Consider the following 17,218-nt stretch of genomic DNA (forward strand, 5'->3'; position numbering starts at 1 on the left):
AAGCCTAATTCTCCACATTGTTTTTAGTCAAAAAAAAAAATACAAAAATCATATGCTTATTTTTACTTTTTGAGAAGAAAAAAATCATATGAGTGTGCATGAGATCTTCTATTGAGTTTTAATGGAAGTGACTATTCTAAGTGTTTCTTTTGCAGTTCGTAGTTGAACTTGCAACAAAAATGGTCAAGGACAAGAAGAAACCTTGATAATACACAAACATCGATAAAACCTTGTATAAGATTTAATACGTTCGAGTTTTAAAATTCAAACGTGTAAAATAGACTTTTAACATATTGTAATTTTAAATTTTAGATGTGCAAAATGTTTTAAATTTGGATGTGCATAAAAACATGTGTAAAAGTTTTAACTTAGTTGTTAAGGACATTGCATTATTTATGTAAGGCCTGAAGTTCGAACTTCAGACATCCCACTTATTCATCTTAAAGGTGAAATTTTCGGCCACTAAACTACTTGACAAAAAAAAGTCTTAAAAATGTATTTTACATATTCAAATTTTAAAATCTGAATGTATAAAAAATTCTAAAAAAACACCTTGGCTACGGTTCAACTAGACTTTTACGTATTAGAATTTTTTTTCTTTTTTAATGGAGGATTTCTCATAGAATTTATAATAGTAAAAAAAAAATCCTAATTTTAAATATTAACGCGTTGTAAAGTATTTTCGAACTTTTGTGGATGGCTCGAGAAATATGGAGGGGGTAAAAAGAAATACACTAATAATTATAACTGAAATTTCCTATTAGGGCTGGTGCTACCCATTCGGGCCAACCTGCAACAACGTGATATGATTTTGGGCTGGTTAGTTATACTTAGAAACATTCTACCCCCGCACCCTACCTTGTTTTTCCTCCCCCACGAAATTTTATTTTTATCCTAGTTGAATTTAAATGTTTATTATAGATAATAGATTAAGATCTATTACATATATTCTTGTATTAAAATACTCATCATTAGATTAAAAATTTATATTATATTGATCATCCAATAAAGAAAAACTCTCTTTCAACATATTTTCCTACGGCATCTCGTAATTTTTTTTCTCCTATATGTCACTTCCAACTGCTACCATGCACCCTCTAACTAAGGCTACACATCTCTAATACCGACACAAAACGACTCGAAAAGTCTTCTAAATCTAATCTTAAGGGGATCACGTTTTTCAACCACGGGTCAATCCAAAAGAAAGAATTAGCCTAGCCCCATTTCCCACAACCCTCACCAAATTTTCCTCGGATAAATTTTGTAACCGGACTAATTTCGTAGTATATATCTTAATATTATCTCAATAGAAAAAATGTAAACTAAAATTAAATTTTATAGTGTAACATTAATTATTATTTATACTAATTAAAGACATTAAACTTTTTTTTTTTAACAACAAAATATATTATATATTATTGATAATAATCGTTCTCCGTACAAGACGAACAAAGACCGGGAGAAACGAAACTACAAAAACACGGTCGCCGTATATAAGCGGAACACCAATGAAGAAGATCAAAACCGACACCACCTAATATAGATCAACTTCTAATCTCATATTTAAAAAGACACTCCTCAACTTTCAAACCAACAAAACACAAACCAACTCGACCATTAAAGACATTAAACTGATTGGGCAATAGTTCAAAAACAAAACCATGTGATGCAATCCACTAATCACTATAAAAACTAGTTTTAAAAATGTTCATATGTTGTCCTTGCCTTTCATATGACCTTATTTTGTCATCACAAATACGCCAAAGACACAACCAAAGCTAAATACAAATTGAGCATCCTCACTGATTAATCCACCAACCTAACCATTAAGAACCATTTAATTTTGATTAAGTGCTTGTAGGGACAAAAGAGGTCTCAGAGCACATGAGAAAAATTAAGATATTTTTGAGTTTAGTCCCTAAAAAGATTCTCCACTTTTTGTTCCTATATATAATTTATAGGGATTATTTTGAAGACTAAACATATATATTTTTTGTAATTTTTGTTTATTTTAAAAATAGAGACTATTCTTATAAAAACTTAATAGGAACTAAATTTGAAAGATTGTCGTTATATAGGTACTAAAATTATATTTAACTCTAAAAAATAAAATATAAGTAAAAAATTACATGCATTTGATGCTTACTCAAAATGTACATTTTTTATTTATTTATTTATTTATTTATATTTTGCTTAGGAGGAGGAGTATATTGGCAATTCTTATATTTACCCTTCTTCTACAATCTATGTTGCAACAACCTTCTCCATTATTGAATCTTAAGAAAGAAATTAAAACAAAACAAAATGGTCTCAAACATGTTGAAGCTTATGTTGTGCTTGTTGGTTTTAAAGTCCTTGCATCTAACATCCTCAGGTCAAAGATGCAAGGAAAAACTCTTCCCTGCCCATAAGGTTTATGACAATTGTAAAGATCTTCCTCATTCGTCCTCTTTCCTCCATTGGACTTATTCAGAAGCGATAGGAGATTTGGACATAGCATTTAGACACACTGAAATCGCGTCTAATAGATGGGTTGCGTGGGCTATAAATCCAAAAAATAACATCAACAATGCAATGATTGGAGCACAAGCTTTAGTTGCTATCCCTCAATCCAATGGTAATGCAAAGGTATATACTTCTTCAATTACTAGCTATAGCATCAATTTGGAAAATAGAAGCAATATTATTTATCCTTATATTGGTTTGATATCTACCTATCAAAAGAGTGAGGTGGTGATTTATGCAACTCTTACTCTTCCTATTGGCACTAAATCTTTGGTTCACCTTTGGCAAGATGGTCCTCTTGTGGATTCTGTCCCTCAAATGCATGAACTAGATTATCCTCATCTCCATTCTAAGGAGGTCTTGCATTTGGTTTAATTCTCTTATAGTAGGTGACTTCCATTTTCTTGTAATTTTAATAAAAATATTATAGCATTTTGAGTTTATTTGTATTTGCTATGAATGCATAAATCAATAATATGAAAACTTTTTTTTTTAAGTGAATATGGATCTTGGTCAAAAAAGAAAGTGGATATGGATCAAAAGCAATTCTTATTTTATTTATTATTTAGCTTCTTTTCTTTAAGATAAAAAATTTATTAAGTCATAAATCTTCTTTAGATATTACGAGAGTATTTTACATGTGTGTGAATAGTATTAGTAGATATGTTTAGAGACTATCTTTTTAGTTTTTAGTGTATTTTTATTCTACTTTTATTTTGAGGGTTGAATATCCTCGTATTTAATCTCAAATTGTGAGTATATAGTACTATTTAAACTTAAATTTCACTTAAATATATTTGGTTTTCTTAAAAAAAAAACTTCATATACTATATTTTAGAGTATTTTAGATATTGTAAATTATGGTAAACAATAAAAAATTTAAACCTTTCGAGTGTGATGTCACTAATATAATGTCACTGTCAAAAATTTGTTAGGATTCTTTTCATTTCATGCCTTTATAAAAGAAATATTTTTTTTGGGTATAAAAGAGGGCCGATGCCATATATATATATATATATATATATATATATATATATATATATATATATATATATATATATATATATATATATATATATATATATATATATATATATATATTAGTATTATCAGCAAACATTATACCAAAATATTTTAAGTTGCAAATGAATTTCGGGCTTTAGGTTATTTACATTCAAGTATAGTCTTCTGGAGCACTATCTGTCTGTTGGGAAGTCCGGGGGAGCTCAGGAGAAACAATGGGTCAATGCTCCAGGACCACACAAGAAAGAGACGCCACATCACAAAACTCAAAACCTTAAGGTGTTAGGTTAATGGGTCACCCCTCTTATAAATCCAACATTCTTCCCACACATAGTCAATGTGGGACTTAAACACTCACACTTGAAACCCAACATTCTCCCCAAGTGTGAGTTCGCCCACATACTATAGTTGATCCAAGCCAGGATCCTCTCTTGCTCCCCCACAAAGCCGAACCTAGGCTCTGATACCACTGTTGGGGAGCTCGGGAGAAACAACGGGTCAATGCTCCAGGACCACACAAAAGAGAGAGACGCCACATCGCAACCCAGAACCTTAAGGTGTTAGGTTAATGGGTCACCTCTCTTATAAATCCAACATTCTTCTCACACATAGTCGATATGAGACTTAAACACTCAACTTGAAACTCAACACTGTATACTCTAACCTAACTCAAAATAAAAAATTGTACTAGTACAGTAATATTTATTTGTAGGTTAATTTTAGGTGGAAATATTAATTTGTGGTGCTTACTTGTTTTTATATCGTTTTCAAAAGTCAGATCTCATTTATTTTCTTTCAAAGCTTTTTTGTATTTTATATATTTTTGCTTTGTTTATCTCAAATTGCAAAACCAGAACTTAGGTAATTAAAGAGAAATAAATAACCGCAAAAAGATTAAAATCCAAAATAGTACATGCATTGGTAGGGTGTATCAAATATCAATACATAGTGGGAAGTTCTCCCCATGCCCACACACCTCTCATGCATTGTTCGTATTTTATAATTTGAATGTGTGCATAATTTGATTCCCTCTTTTAACAAAAGGAAATTTCAAGATTTTTACACATACAAATTTTTGAATTTGAACGCTCATTAGATATTATTTGAACTACTCTTATGACAAAATAAAATTTTAGGAGTTTATTATACATTTGAATTTTAGAATCCGAACTTATAAAAAGTTCATTCTACACATCCAAATTTTAATTTAATTTAAAATTCAAACGAACACTCTTGTGGCAAAATAAAATATTTTAAAATATTTATACTTTCAATTTTTATAATTTGAATGTGTAAAACTTTACCAAAAACTAGTTAAAAGATATGTGTATTGACTTTTATTCAATATTTAACTTTGTCATTATATTATGATATAAAATTTGTTATATAATATTGTTAAAATATAAGTGAAACTATTGTGCTATTTTTTGTAAAACCTGTTAAATGAATAAATTTGATTATAATTATCAATGATAAATTATTCATTTTTTTATGTATCTGTCACAAATAATAGTTCCGTGTATATTTTTTTAATAAAAAATTAGAAATTTGATTAGAAATATTTAGGATAATTTAGTAAATTTGATAGTATTAAACTTTATTGTATTATTATTATATTATTATTAATAGTTAATAGTATTTTTTTATGAAAAATATTGTTTATATTTCTATTTGTATTATTATTATTATATATTAGTACAAAAATATATATTAGTATATTCAATGAACATCAAAAGTTTTTCCTCTAAAAATAAGTTCAATTTTTTTTCCATGTTCAAATTTTTATTACTTTTAACTTGAATTATACACTACAATATTACAACTATCATATGAACTAGACATGGACAAATTGACTTTATAATTTATACCCATTTCATTGATGTTGTTTTGTGTGTCGATAATCCATTCACAGCTGAGGAAGAACTACCATTTAAGTCATTTCATCAAAATTGTACTTCTAGATTAATTTTTTGTCATCGTGTTTCACTTGCCAAACAAATGCCTTTACTAGCTATGAAGGGTAATGCTAGTGTTCTGAACTGAATTTAGGCTCAACTCAAAGTCAAACTTTGCTTATTTAGGCGTTGAGCCCGGCCCAATAAGCCAGTGGCTCAAAGCCACATGTTCCTGTCCAATAACCATACAACTTTTACCTTTTTGTGTAATCTCTTTAATTAGACAAAAAAAATTATTTTTTTATCTTTAAGTAGATAAAATCTATTTTTGAAGAATTATTAATTATTTGATTATTTAAATGTAATTGTAGTATGTAATTAATGAAATTTCTTTTGGGAGTTGGTGGTTTGACCAATTTTTTTTATATTTGGTAAAGTAATAATAGAATAATAATAAATCAATTAAACCCACCAATTCCTATATTAACCCCTCTTCTATATTCAACCAAACCATTAGTTAAATCTTAAACCCAAAAACTAAAAATAAAATGGTCTCAAACATATTGAGTCTTGTATTATGCTTATTTGTTTTAAGCACTTTGCATCTAACATCCTCAGCTCAAAAATGCAAAGAATACAAATTCCCTAACAACAAAGTTTATGGTAATTGTAGTGATCTTCCTCATTTGTCCTCATTTTTACATTGGAATTATTCAAATGGGGTTTTGGAAGTAGCATATAGACGCACAGAAATCACATCAAATAGGTGGGTTTCATGGGCTTTAAACCCTAATAATAAAATCGACAAAGCCATGATTGGAGCACAAGCTTTTGTAGCTATTCTTCAATCCAATGGTTCCATAAAGGCATATACTACAGTCATTGAAGGTGGCTATAACACACATTTGGAAGAGGGGGACGTTTTCTATCCAGGGGGTGACAATAACATTAAAGTTAACTATCAAAATAATGAAGTGGTAATTTATACAGAAGTTAGAATTATTCCTGTTGGTTCAAAATTTGTGGTTCACACTTGGCAAGATGGTCCTCTTTTGGATTCTATACCTCAAAAGCATGACCTAGCTTATGCTAATCTCAATTCTAAGGGGATCTTGAATTTGGGTTGATTCTCCTTTGGGTGACTTTCATTTTGTTGTAATTTCTTTAATAAAAATCTAGACATATTTGTAGCTAAGTGTTTTAAAAATTAAGGCATGAGTTTTTATTTTTATTTGCTATGAATGCATTGATATTATGAAGACAATAATGTGTTGTTCACATGCTAAAATTAATTCCAATCAATATTCAAACCATAAATTGGATATGGGTCAAAATCAATTATTAATTTTATTCTTTTTTTAAATATTTTTCTAAAAAGAAAAAATGTACTAACTCATATTGTACCCAAAACAAAATGTATTAACTCATTTGTACCAAAAAAAAAAAAGTATTAACTCATAACTCTTCTTTACATAATACTCCTTTTATTACTACCTTCATTCATTATTATAAGAGATAAACTACTTTTTAGATTCATTTAATTTCTTATGTCTTTTTTTGTCTATGGACAGGCTGATAAATATTATCGAAATGGATGTGCGTTCAATTTTTGTTTCTAGTGTAGTAAATTCCAACGTTCAATGCGACACGCAAGATAATAGTGGAACTCAAATTATTGTCACAGTACCTAACAGTTCAACTCAATTTATCATTAGGGGTGTTCAAAAATACAGTTCATTGGACCAAATTGTAATTCGAACTACATTGACCCATATTTTAAACTGAACCATTTGATATGGTTTCGAACCGAATCACTTTTAAAAACCAATTATAGTTCAGTTTAAAACCAGTTCATAACTAGTTCAAATTTATGATCCACTTTTTAAATTTTTTTATTTTTTTATTTCTTAATAGCATATTTATTTATTTATTAATTATTTAAATGGATTTTTGCTTAATTTATAAATATTTTTTTTGTTCAATGAAATGGTGTAAAAAGTAAAAACAACTCAAATTTTGGTAGGCCCAAATGATCCCTAAGCCCAAATATTTTGTTTTCACTCAAATGTGTTTTTTTTTCTTTTATTGTAATAAAAAAAATGTTTTTTTTTTATTAAGATTTTATTTTTTTAATAATAAATTAAGGTGGTGGTACTGCCGGTCAACGCCCGGCACCGGCACGGCAGTCCATGGTGGTGGGATCCAAATTTTCCGGCGACCGACGACGGTTGGCGGTGGCGGTCTGATGGAGCTCTGGCGGCCTATGGTGGTGCTCTAGCGTTGACCGGTGGTTCTGACGTTGACCACCACCCTTTATTTTAATATATTTTTATAAAATTCTCAAATATTAGAATCGGGTGATATACCACCACTAGATTATTAGATATCATTCAAATGGCTCACAATATATCACCCGATTCTAATATTTGAGATTTTTGGAAGGTATGTGATATATGAAGGGGGGGGGGGGTCTAAAGAGTAATGATGGTATCATTATCGTTACAAACATTTTCTTCACCGCGGCCCATTCCTATTTTGTTTTCAAAAAATGAGCGGTGTGTGGTCTTAGAATTGAACATGTAATGATTTAGAAGCAACTGAAAAGTAATTTTCAACATATAAAGTACTTTAATAAAAGAAGTGGCATGATATGATTTCGATAGTTGAAGCTTGAACTAGAAGTTATGAACTTGAAAAATTGGTGGAATTGGAAAACAGGTGGATTTCTCGATCAAAAGACAAGTGTTAAAGTTAATCTGCACATTGTTTATTTTCTTCTTTTTCCTTTTTACTATATAAGAGGAAAGATAAAATAACATTAAAGCACACCTACAGAGAAACAAATTCTTCTATAAGTATTTTTTTTTCTAAAAAATAAGAGAGCAAAGTCCAAAAGAAAAAAAATCGGACTGTTACACAAATATTCCTTAAGTATATAAGACCCAAATATATGGTCGAAAAGCAAACTTTGAAGTTTATTAGGAGGAGTCTCCAAAATATGAGTATCAAAGTGGACTGACTACCCACATATTTTATTTCGTTTTAAATTGGGATGGTTTTAGTTAAAAAATCGAGTTCACCTTATTTATTGACGAGCGGGCTGGTACAAATTATTTGTCTGATAAATTAACGTGGCAATATAGATAATGTTTCCTTTCTACACAAAATTACTTTCTCTCACTAAAATCGTTTTTCTCTGCCTTCTCTCTAGATTTCAACCGCTGTCTACCTCCCTAATATTCAAAGCTACATCCCTCTCTCAAGATGTAACTTCCGTGGCTGGTGGTGTGTGGTGTTCTTCACTTCACACCATCACGTTACCCATCTTTCCGACGAGCTCTCTCACTCCTGTGTACTAAACCTCCTTCTCTTTCGTTTTCTAGCGAGCTACCATTGTCTGCTGGCCATCTCCGCGCCAGAGTTGTTGTTGTGGATCTGAGCTTGGTAGGTTCGGATCTTGGTGTTGGTGTCCGCTGGTCTGTTTTTTGGTGGCTGTTTTTTGGCAACTGTTTTCCGGCGGGTGTGGTGGTTCGACGCGGATCCGAAAGTTTTGTGTGGTCTTAGGTTGTGGTGGTGGCCTTGCTGTTCTTGCGATCCGGTGGTGGTTTTTGATTTTGGTGGTGGAGGTGGTTGTTTACCCGGAGGTCACTTCGCTGCTCCGGTTGGGTGATGGTTGTTGAAGTCTTTTGTGGTGGTGGTGACGGGTATGCTGTTGTTTTTCGTGGTGGTGGCTTGGTGGTTTTGTTTTGGTGTGGTGGTATTTGGAGTAGGTTGTGACGAGCGGCTCTCTTCCGTTGCTCTTGGTTCGCCGGCGTTTTTCTGTTCGCCGGCGTTTATGGTGATCCAACTTTTGCCGACGGTTTTGAAGGTGCTCGCGACGGATCTGAGAGTGTGGTGGTTGTGACGGTTCTAAGTTGGGATGGTGGTAGCTGCGTCAGATCAGTGAATGGGTGGTGTGGTGACGGCTGCGACGGTCCTGAGTTGAAGGTGTTGCGAAGGTGTGGTGGTGAGGGGTTAAAGTAGAGGTGTTGGTTTTGGCGCCGCCAGTGGGAGGTTGATGTTTTGTGTGACTGGTTTTCCTCGATACGGGAATATCTGACCGCTTTCAAATCTGTTGAGATTTGCAGGACTTGTTTTTGAGATTTGCAGGTTTCTTTGTATCTGGTCGACCTTTTTCGCATCGGTGTTGACTGCGAGTTGGGGACTTAACAGCCTAGGTTTCATTCTGTCGTTGCCCCATTAATTTTTGCCTCACAAAGCTGCTTTTTGTATTCTTATGGGCCGATCACTTTTGATTCGAGATCGGAAGTTAGAGTCTTAGGGCATCTTTTTGGGTCGGGTTGATGGTCCTCTTTGGTGGTCTGGTGTTTGTGGTGTGTGCTCTAGGTGGTTTGGTGATTGTGGAGTGTGTACTAGGTGGTGTCCGTCTTTTAGCTTTCTCATTGGTGTTCCGCTTATATACGGCGCCTCTGTTTTTGTAATTCCATTTATCCCGACCTCTGTTCGTCTTGTGTAGAGATCGGTTATTATTAATAATATTTTGCTGTTTCAAGAAAAAATGTTTCCTTTATTAAATTAAGAAGTAAGACACATGGGTTTGAGTATAATATTGGTTTAAGAAGACAATGCTTCATTTATACATTATTAGATAGTGTGGTAATATTTAAATCGTAAATTGAGTTGCGTTATTAGCTACTGTGGTAATATTTAAATAATAATTTAAGTGACACTATTAGCTATGATAATTTCAAACTCATGTGCCTTGCTTCTTAATTTAATAAAGGAAAGGTTTCAGACAAATAATTTGTACCCATCAACTCACCAATAAATGAAAGGAACTTGATTTTTTAACTAGGACCCCTAAATTGAACTGTTCCTCTTTAAAACAGGGTTAAACGGGTGAGTAGTCCGCTTTGCCACCCCTAACCATTAGAAGTAACATTATCTTTGTTGGTTGCTTGATCAAATTTAACCACATAGAATCAATTATCATTATTAATGATATCGAATTCACCTCTTATAGATTCCAAATTTTCTGCAAATGATCCTTCTTCGTTTCGTTGTATTGTATCCAAGATTTTTCCCAAAATTTTAGGCATTTTTTCCTAGAGTGAACATATCTTGAAAAACTTTGATGTTAAGAGAAAACTTTTGGTAGGAGCCTGTTGTTGTTTTTATGTTCTATTCGAATCAATTTTTTGGCAATCATGCCTTCCTTTTCACGGGCTTGTAGGACTCGCGCGCATTATTATAGATAAGTGTATTAGTAGGTAGTTATGTTTGTTAGTCATTCAAAAACCCTTATTCAATTGCAATTGCAATTGCAAGTCTACCTTTTGTTAAGTCGAAAAAATAAATAAAAACTCTCTAGCTTTGCTTGACTTTAAGCACAAACTATTTCAAATGGAATTTGTAATACAAAGACTCTTTCTTCTTCTAATACTTTTCTTCAAATCTGTACGATCAGGCTACACGGCTTTGAAATTTTTAATTCAAAACCGTACAATTATGTTCTCTATTATCTATTATGATGTCATGTGTATACAAAAGTTTATCAGAGTTTTAAGGAAAAATTCAATTTTTTTTTAATAAGTACGGAAGATTCAAATATCAACAGAATGTATAATTTTGATAAGTCATGTTGCCTATATTTTCTTTCCATGACATAATAACAACATTAATAGGAATAGGAATTGCTAAGTTCTATCACATATCTACTAAACACGAGTTAATAAACTAAATGCATGAATATTCTCTTAAAATTGTGTATTCAATTTCTCAACATTTTAAAATGGTTATTTTTAACACAATTCCTATATCATTTTTGTTAAGAAGTCTGACATTGGATGTGAGATGGCCTGAACAAGTATGAAGAGACAATTTTCACCTTACAACCCGATTTTATAAGGATGAATTAGACAAAACTCTCAATTTTAAATAATTTAAAATTTGTCCTTAGCATATGAAATTTCGCTATTTGGCGTAAAACAGGACAAAATAAAAATGAATGAGAAATAAGCTAAATGAAATTCAATGATAAAATTTATCTAGAATTTGTTTTGAAATGAAAAAATATATATATATTAATATTTAGACCAAGTTTTTTCTCGCTTCTTTTTTTCTATAATCATACGTACATTTAGGTTTTTTTTTTCCATAAGCTAAATGAATACACATATTACTTTTCTTCTTCTTTTCATTTTTAGGCTTTTATATATATAAAAAAAATAAAGTGTTGAACCAGTCAAATCTTCCGGTCCAGTTAACAAGTCAAGAAACAGATTCAAATGATAAAGAGGCAAAAGATCAAGAGTTTGGTGATTCCCATTTAGCATAAAGTTTCCCCATAAACATAAACCTCATGAAGCATTCGATGAAGTTGTTTTGAGAAATATTTGTTAGAATGTTTTGCAATATTTACTGCCGCAATGATTTGTGTGTTTTGGTTTTAATAAAAACATGTTGGTGTTGATGTGATCTATTTGACGATACTTAGGCTCAATAATTAGGATCAGTAATAATGAGCTTTTGACACTAATTTTGATTCGTGTATAAACAAAGTGTAGTCCAACCTCTAGGATACATGATGGATAGTACTAACTATAGTTGTTATCTTATAAATAGATAGGATATGTCTCATTTGTCGTCACGTCAAAATACGCTTGTTTTTTAGGTTTGCCCCATTGAGAACATCAAATCCCGAAGCATGTGATCAGACAAAGGGAGACTTGGTCTAACATATCGATCTTTTCGATATTAGCGTTTTTGGTAACAATATTAAATTTTTCGGTCCCATTTTCCTAGAAACACAAACCTGGTGAAGCTTTCGACGAGGTTGTTTAGAGAAATATTGCCATAATTAAGCACGATTAGGCAAACTAAGTAGAGGACAACATAGACAAAGAGTCTCTTCTACTCATTATATTCTTTTGGTAGACGAATTATATTCTTTTGTCTTGCTGTAAGTTTTTTATCACCAAAACATCACTCGTTGATAATATTAAACCGAGGTGGTTCTCGTTAAAGAACTCTCACATCACGGTTGTGAGATCGTCTGAATATATGTTTATAAAGTAGAGACAATCCTCATCTTATAAGTAATTTTAAGTTTATTTTATAGAAATGAGTTAGGCCCGACACACATTTATAAGATAACACTTTGGTAGCAACATGGTTGAAATTAAAGAATCTTGTTTGATGCTTTGCAAATCAATTTGTTTAGAAAACAAAATTATTTTATAACAATTATACCTCACTTTACATTTTATACACTATCCAAATTCATGTCATATGAGATTTGTTGCAAAGACTATTTTTGTTACCAAGACTTGAACAAACACACCATATATCTATCTCCTCAAACGTGGAAACAACCTAATTTAGACCATATCCTTGTTCTATGTGGTAGTGGGAATTGGCTTGTTGGTTGGTAGGGTAATGCTAATGCAAATGTTCTGTGAACCGGTATAGTCCTTGCATGGGTGTGTGGTTTCATTGGCTTAATTTAATCTTGTATTTTTTTTTTTTCTAAACCAAAGTATTCTCGTAACCGTAAAGACAAATCTTCAAAGTAATTGAAATTCATTTAAAAAATTATTTAATATACATTTTTCTTAATACATCTTTAAAATAACCGAAATTCATTTAAAAAATTATTTAATATACATTTTTCTTTAAGCATCATAAAAAATCGAATCATAAATAAAGTAAAATGATGACACAAGTATATGTCATATCATATTAGAAAATTTACTCTCATTTCTTTACGTTTTTTTAGTATTAACCTTCTTATTTTGAAAAGAAAGAGATTCTAATAATTTAAAATTTAACTATAAAATAAGTAAAATATTTATTTCTACTCAAAATTAATTTTGAATTCTTTTGAACCTAAATATCAAGTTCAATTCAAGGTTAATGCTACGGTGGACCACCTTTACAAGTGGTCCACCGTGGACAAGTAATTTACCGAATATGAATTTTACGAAATTCACTGTTGGATTGAAAGTTTATATCGTATAGATCATCCATAAATTTTTTAAAATTTTTTGAAAATCATTTGATATGTTATTGAGACCCATCAAGATTTACGTTATTTAATAAACCGTTAATTTTGATGTGTCTCAATAACATATCAAATGATTTTCAATTTTTCTAAATTTTTCTATGGATGATCTATATGATATAAACTTTCAACCCAACATTTTATAAAATTCATATTCATTATAATGTTATTCATGACTGGTCCACCATGGACTACTTGATCATATTAGAATTTACCTCAATTCAATGTGTTGATTTCTTGTTTCTATACTTGATAGCCGCGTATTCCTACTTGTATGTGCGTGCTATTAAAGTACAAGTTTGTTGACTGACTCAAATGGAGCACCCACAATTATTATTAATTAATTTATTATACTAATTAAGTACACTCGTTCATGTTGTACACAAATTCTCAAAGTTGACTCCGACCAAGCTTCCTTAATTAACGTGGTAAATATTTTTGTAATTGTAGTGCAGTAGATAAAGAATCACTCAAAATATAAATAAAACAAAAAATTGGAATCCACACATTGACGAAGTATGTAATGGTGTTGGTCATGTGTACATTTTCAATTAATCCATAAGTATGTTTGGTAACTCAGTCTTCTTAGATTTAGATGCAATGCAAAACTCACAAGTTACTCCATCATCGATATTGAAATTTTATTTCTAGTCATGGTAACAAGTAACAACGATATATAACAAACAAAAACTATCTTCTTAAATGTGATCCCATTTAATCCTTGTTGGAATGTAAAGTAGAATTGAGATAAGATAATTGAGAGCCAAGTTAGTTTTGGATTGCTTTTAGGAGTAATTTTCAAGTTATTTTCTCAAACTAAATATTAATTGTATATAATTAAAGAAATATCATTTTTATAAAAAAAAATGGAAAATAGTATCTTTTATAGAGTTTTTCTTATTTTGAAAAATTTCCAATTTTTCTTTTTTGGCATTATAAAATTTCAAATTTTCTAATTATAGTACTATATATTTTACATTATTACATTTATAACAAATATGGCATTAATATATTATTTGTAAATTATTATACTCGTACGACACGTGTCGGATTGCTTACATAGTCAATTTTTCTTTTACTTTAACACTTCTTTGATCAGTGTCTGACACTTGTAAGACACTCGTACGACAAGTGTCAAACAAGTGTCCAAAAAAATTGTTTTTTCTTTGCTTATACTCTCCTTATGGGAAATGCTTAACAGTGTCCCCAGGTCACTAATTAAGCACATAAATAAGGAAATTTTATCTTATAACTTGTGCATTCAATACTTTAAAAGTGCAAAATATTTTCTTACCAACATCAATTTTATTTTTTGTTTCTTTTTTGGGTATACTTAAAAAGTGACAAGTGTCTAGGACACTCAGGGGCGGACCCATACATGAATTATCAGTGGGGCTAAATTTTTTTAGCATTACCGAAAAAATTCAGCATCCCAATAATTTAGTTAAACAACAAACAATATATGAAATTACTCCTAATACAACATGTATATTCAAAAGAAGAAGAACAAGAGAGCAACAATCCAAAAAAATTCTATTCAAAAAAAGAAAACAACAAATTATATACAAAAAATTACAAAATTCTCGAAAAAAAGGCTATAACTTATTGAATATATGTTAAATCATACATATTAATATTACTATTGTTTGATACTTCACAAGATTCTACCTTGGACTAAAATATATAAAACCCAAAATTATACTAGCTTATAGATTATTTTGATAAACTAATTCAATTAGCTTATAACTTATGGAGTAATTTTTATTCCAATTTTACTCATATCATCTTACTTAAAAAAATTAAACCTATTGTTTTATGTTAGTTCAATAGTTAATTCTACAAATTCAATTAGTAATCCACCATTTTTTGACAAACAAAATCAAAGTTGGTTATTATAAAAATAAAGTATATAACTTAAAATCATACATTACGTATAACTAAGGATTTGAAATCAACAATAATAGACTATAAACTAATATTTACATTAATATTTAAACTAATGTGTACCAAAAAACTTACAGTCATTAATAATAAACTCTAAACTAATATTTGCATTAATATTTATATGAATATGTATAAAGAATAACTTAAAATTATTTATAAAATTTTTATTATTATTTTTCGAAAAAATTTGGGTCGGACTGGTGTGACTATACCTACGCCGTGCCTCATACAGGACCGCGTCTGAGACACCATTTTATTGTTTTGGTGTACATTTGAATTATTATTATTAAATAAATACGACTACCGTACCGTATGGCAAGACGAAAAATATAAAAAAACGCAGTCAACCATTTGGTATAGTACTGACGCCATTATTACGCAAAATTTAAAAACGGCCAAAACGAAGTATATATAATTATTTTTTAAAATAATTATTGACTAAATTTCACTTCTTAAGTTGAAAATTTTAAATATAAACTTTAATTTTTATATATTATAATGTATTTATCAATCGTCACATATATAGTCAGAAAAGTATATATATCATCACAGATGGCATGAGTTTGGTTAAACAGTTGAACAAATAAATATTTTATGCTTCACTTAGGATTCATTCATTCACCCATAAAATTCACGTTGACAACTTTTGAACACACCATTTCAATAGTGTAAATAAAATAAAATAAAATAAAAAATGTGTATGTAAAGAGATGTTAGATTCGACGTAAGGAGAGGAGAGGACAGACAGGTGTGAAAACAAAGTATGGTCGTTTGAGAAAGATGGAAAAACTCTGTCAACTGAAGTAATAAGTCGGAATATATACCAACTTTGTTTTGTTTTTTTTGTAGAACAAATCAAATTGTCTTAACTTAACACACGTAATGGAAGCTTCCACTCATAGACTGGGTGGACCATGCCTTCACACACAACACAGATAGTAATTAATTTCATTTTACAATACAATTAGATGACTAAAGGGCTTTTTTTTTCTTTTTTTTTTTGTGATCGATGATTAAGGCTTTTAAATTAGATATTCATGGTATTTTTTTCTTTCTTTTTTAGCGTAAATTGGATATCTCTATACGCAACTGCATAGATTAATCCTGCATCGAGTCTTGTGAGATTTAAATGGATGACAAATTCTTCCTAAAAGTTTTAACACTACTATATATATATATATATTCAAATCAGAGATCGAACTCAATACATTGATTAAGCTATATGAGACTTGCGTCTTATCTAAGTATTCTTGGATGATTCATGAGATATCTTAGCTAGTGCATATATAGTGAAATATTTATTGGAAAAGATCAACCTATTAAATAGATTTGAGTTGTTTGCGAAAGATTTTTTAGTTTAAGAAATTAGTAGAAATGTTTGCGGTTTAATTTGAATCGAAATTTGAGATAAAATACCATGTGATTAAAAATTAAAATAAAATTCAGTTTTTTTTATTACATTGAGGCCCTAATTAGCGCAGAAAATAGAGACTAAAAAGAAATAAATTTTGGAATCTTAATCCATATATCACTTGTTAACAAATGACTAACTTCCTCAGGATAAGTATCATAAAAAATGTCTCCATATAATGAACATCCAATATTAACAACAAACGTATTCTTTGAATCAACAATTTTTCACCGAACTCAGCACTCTCATTCAAATAATTAACTGGTGAATCCACATTTGCCTATATTGCTGGGAACCCTAACCTCCTCCTAGCATAAGTCTGGTCCTAAAAAACATCCCCAAAGCTCCGCCAGAGCAAAGGTAAGTAGTAGTTGGTTA

At 30.4% G+C, this 17,218-nt stretch overlaps 2 protein-coding genes across 2 annotated transcripts; both read left to right on the forward strand.

The window, feature by feature from the left end:
- The first annotated feature begins 2,304 nt into the window (after positions 1-2,304).
- Positions 2,305-2,880, forward strand: LOC123896283 (cytochrome b561 and DOMON domain-containing protein At5g47530-like). The gene has a single exon (XM_045946694.1). The coding sequence runs from the start codon at positions 2,305-2,307 to the stop codon at positions 2,878-2,880; it is 576 nt and encodes a 191-aa protein (XP_045802650.1).
- Positions 2,881-5,971: 3,091 nt separating this feature from the next.
- LOC123896284 (cytochrome b561 and DOMON domain-containing protein At4g17280-like) lies at positions 5,972-6,550 on the forward strand. Its single transcript, XM_045946695.1, has one exon. The coding sequence runs from the start codon at positions 5,972-5,974 to the stop codon at positions 6,548-6,550; it is 579 nt and encodes a 192-aa protein (XP_045802651.1).
- Positions 6,551-17,218: the final 10,668 nt, after the last annotated feature.

Source organism: Trifolium pratense, linkage group LG7, assembly GCF_020283565.1.
Source record: "Trifolium pratense cultivar HEN17-A07 linkage group LG7, ARS_RC_1.1, whole genome shotgun sequence".
Taxonomy (NCBI): domain Eukaryota; kingdom Viridiplantae; phylum Streptophyta; class Magnoliopsida; order Fabales; family Fabaceae; genus Trifolium; species Trifolium pratense.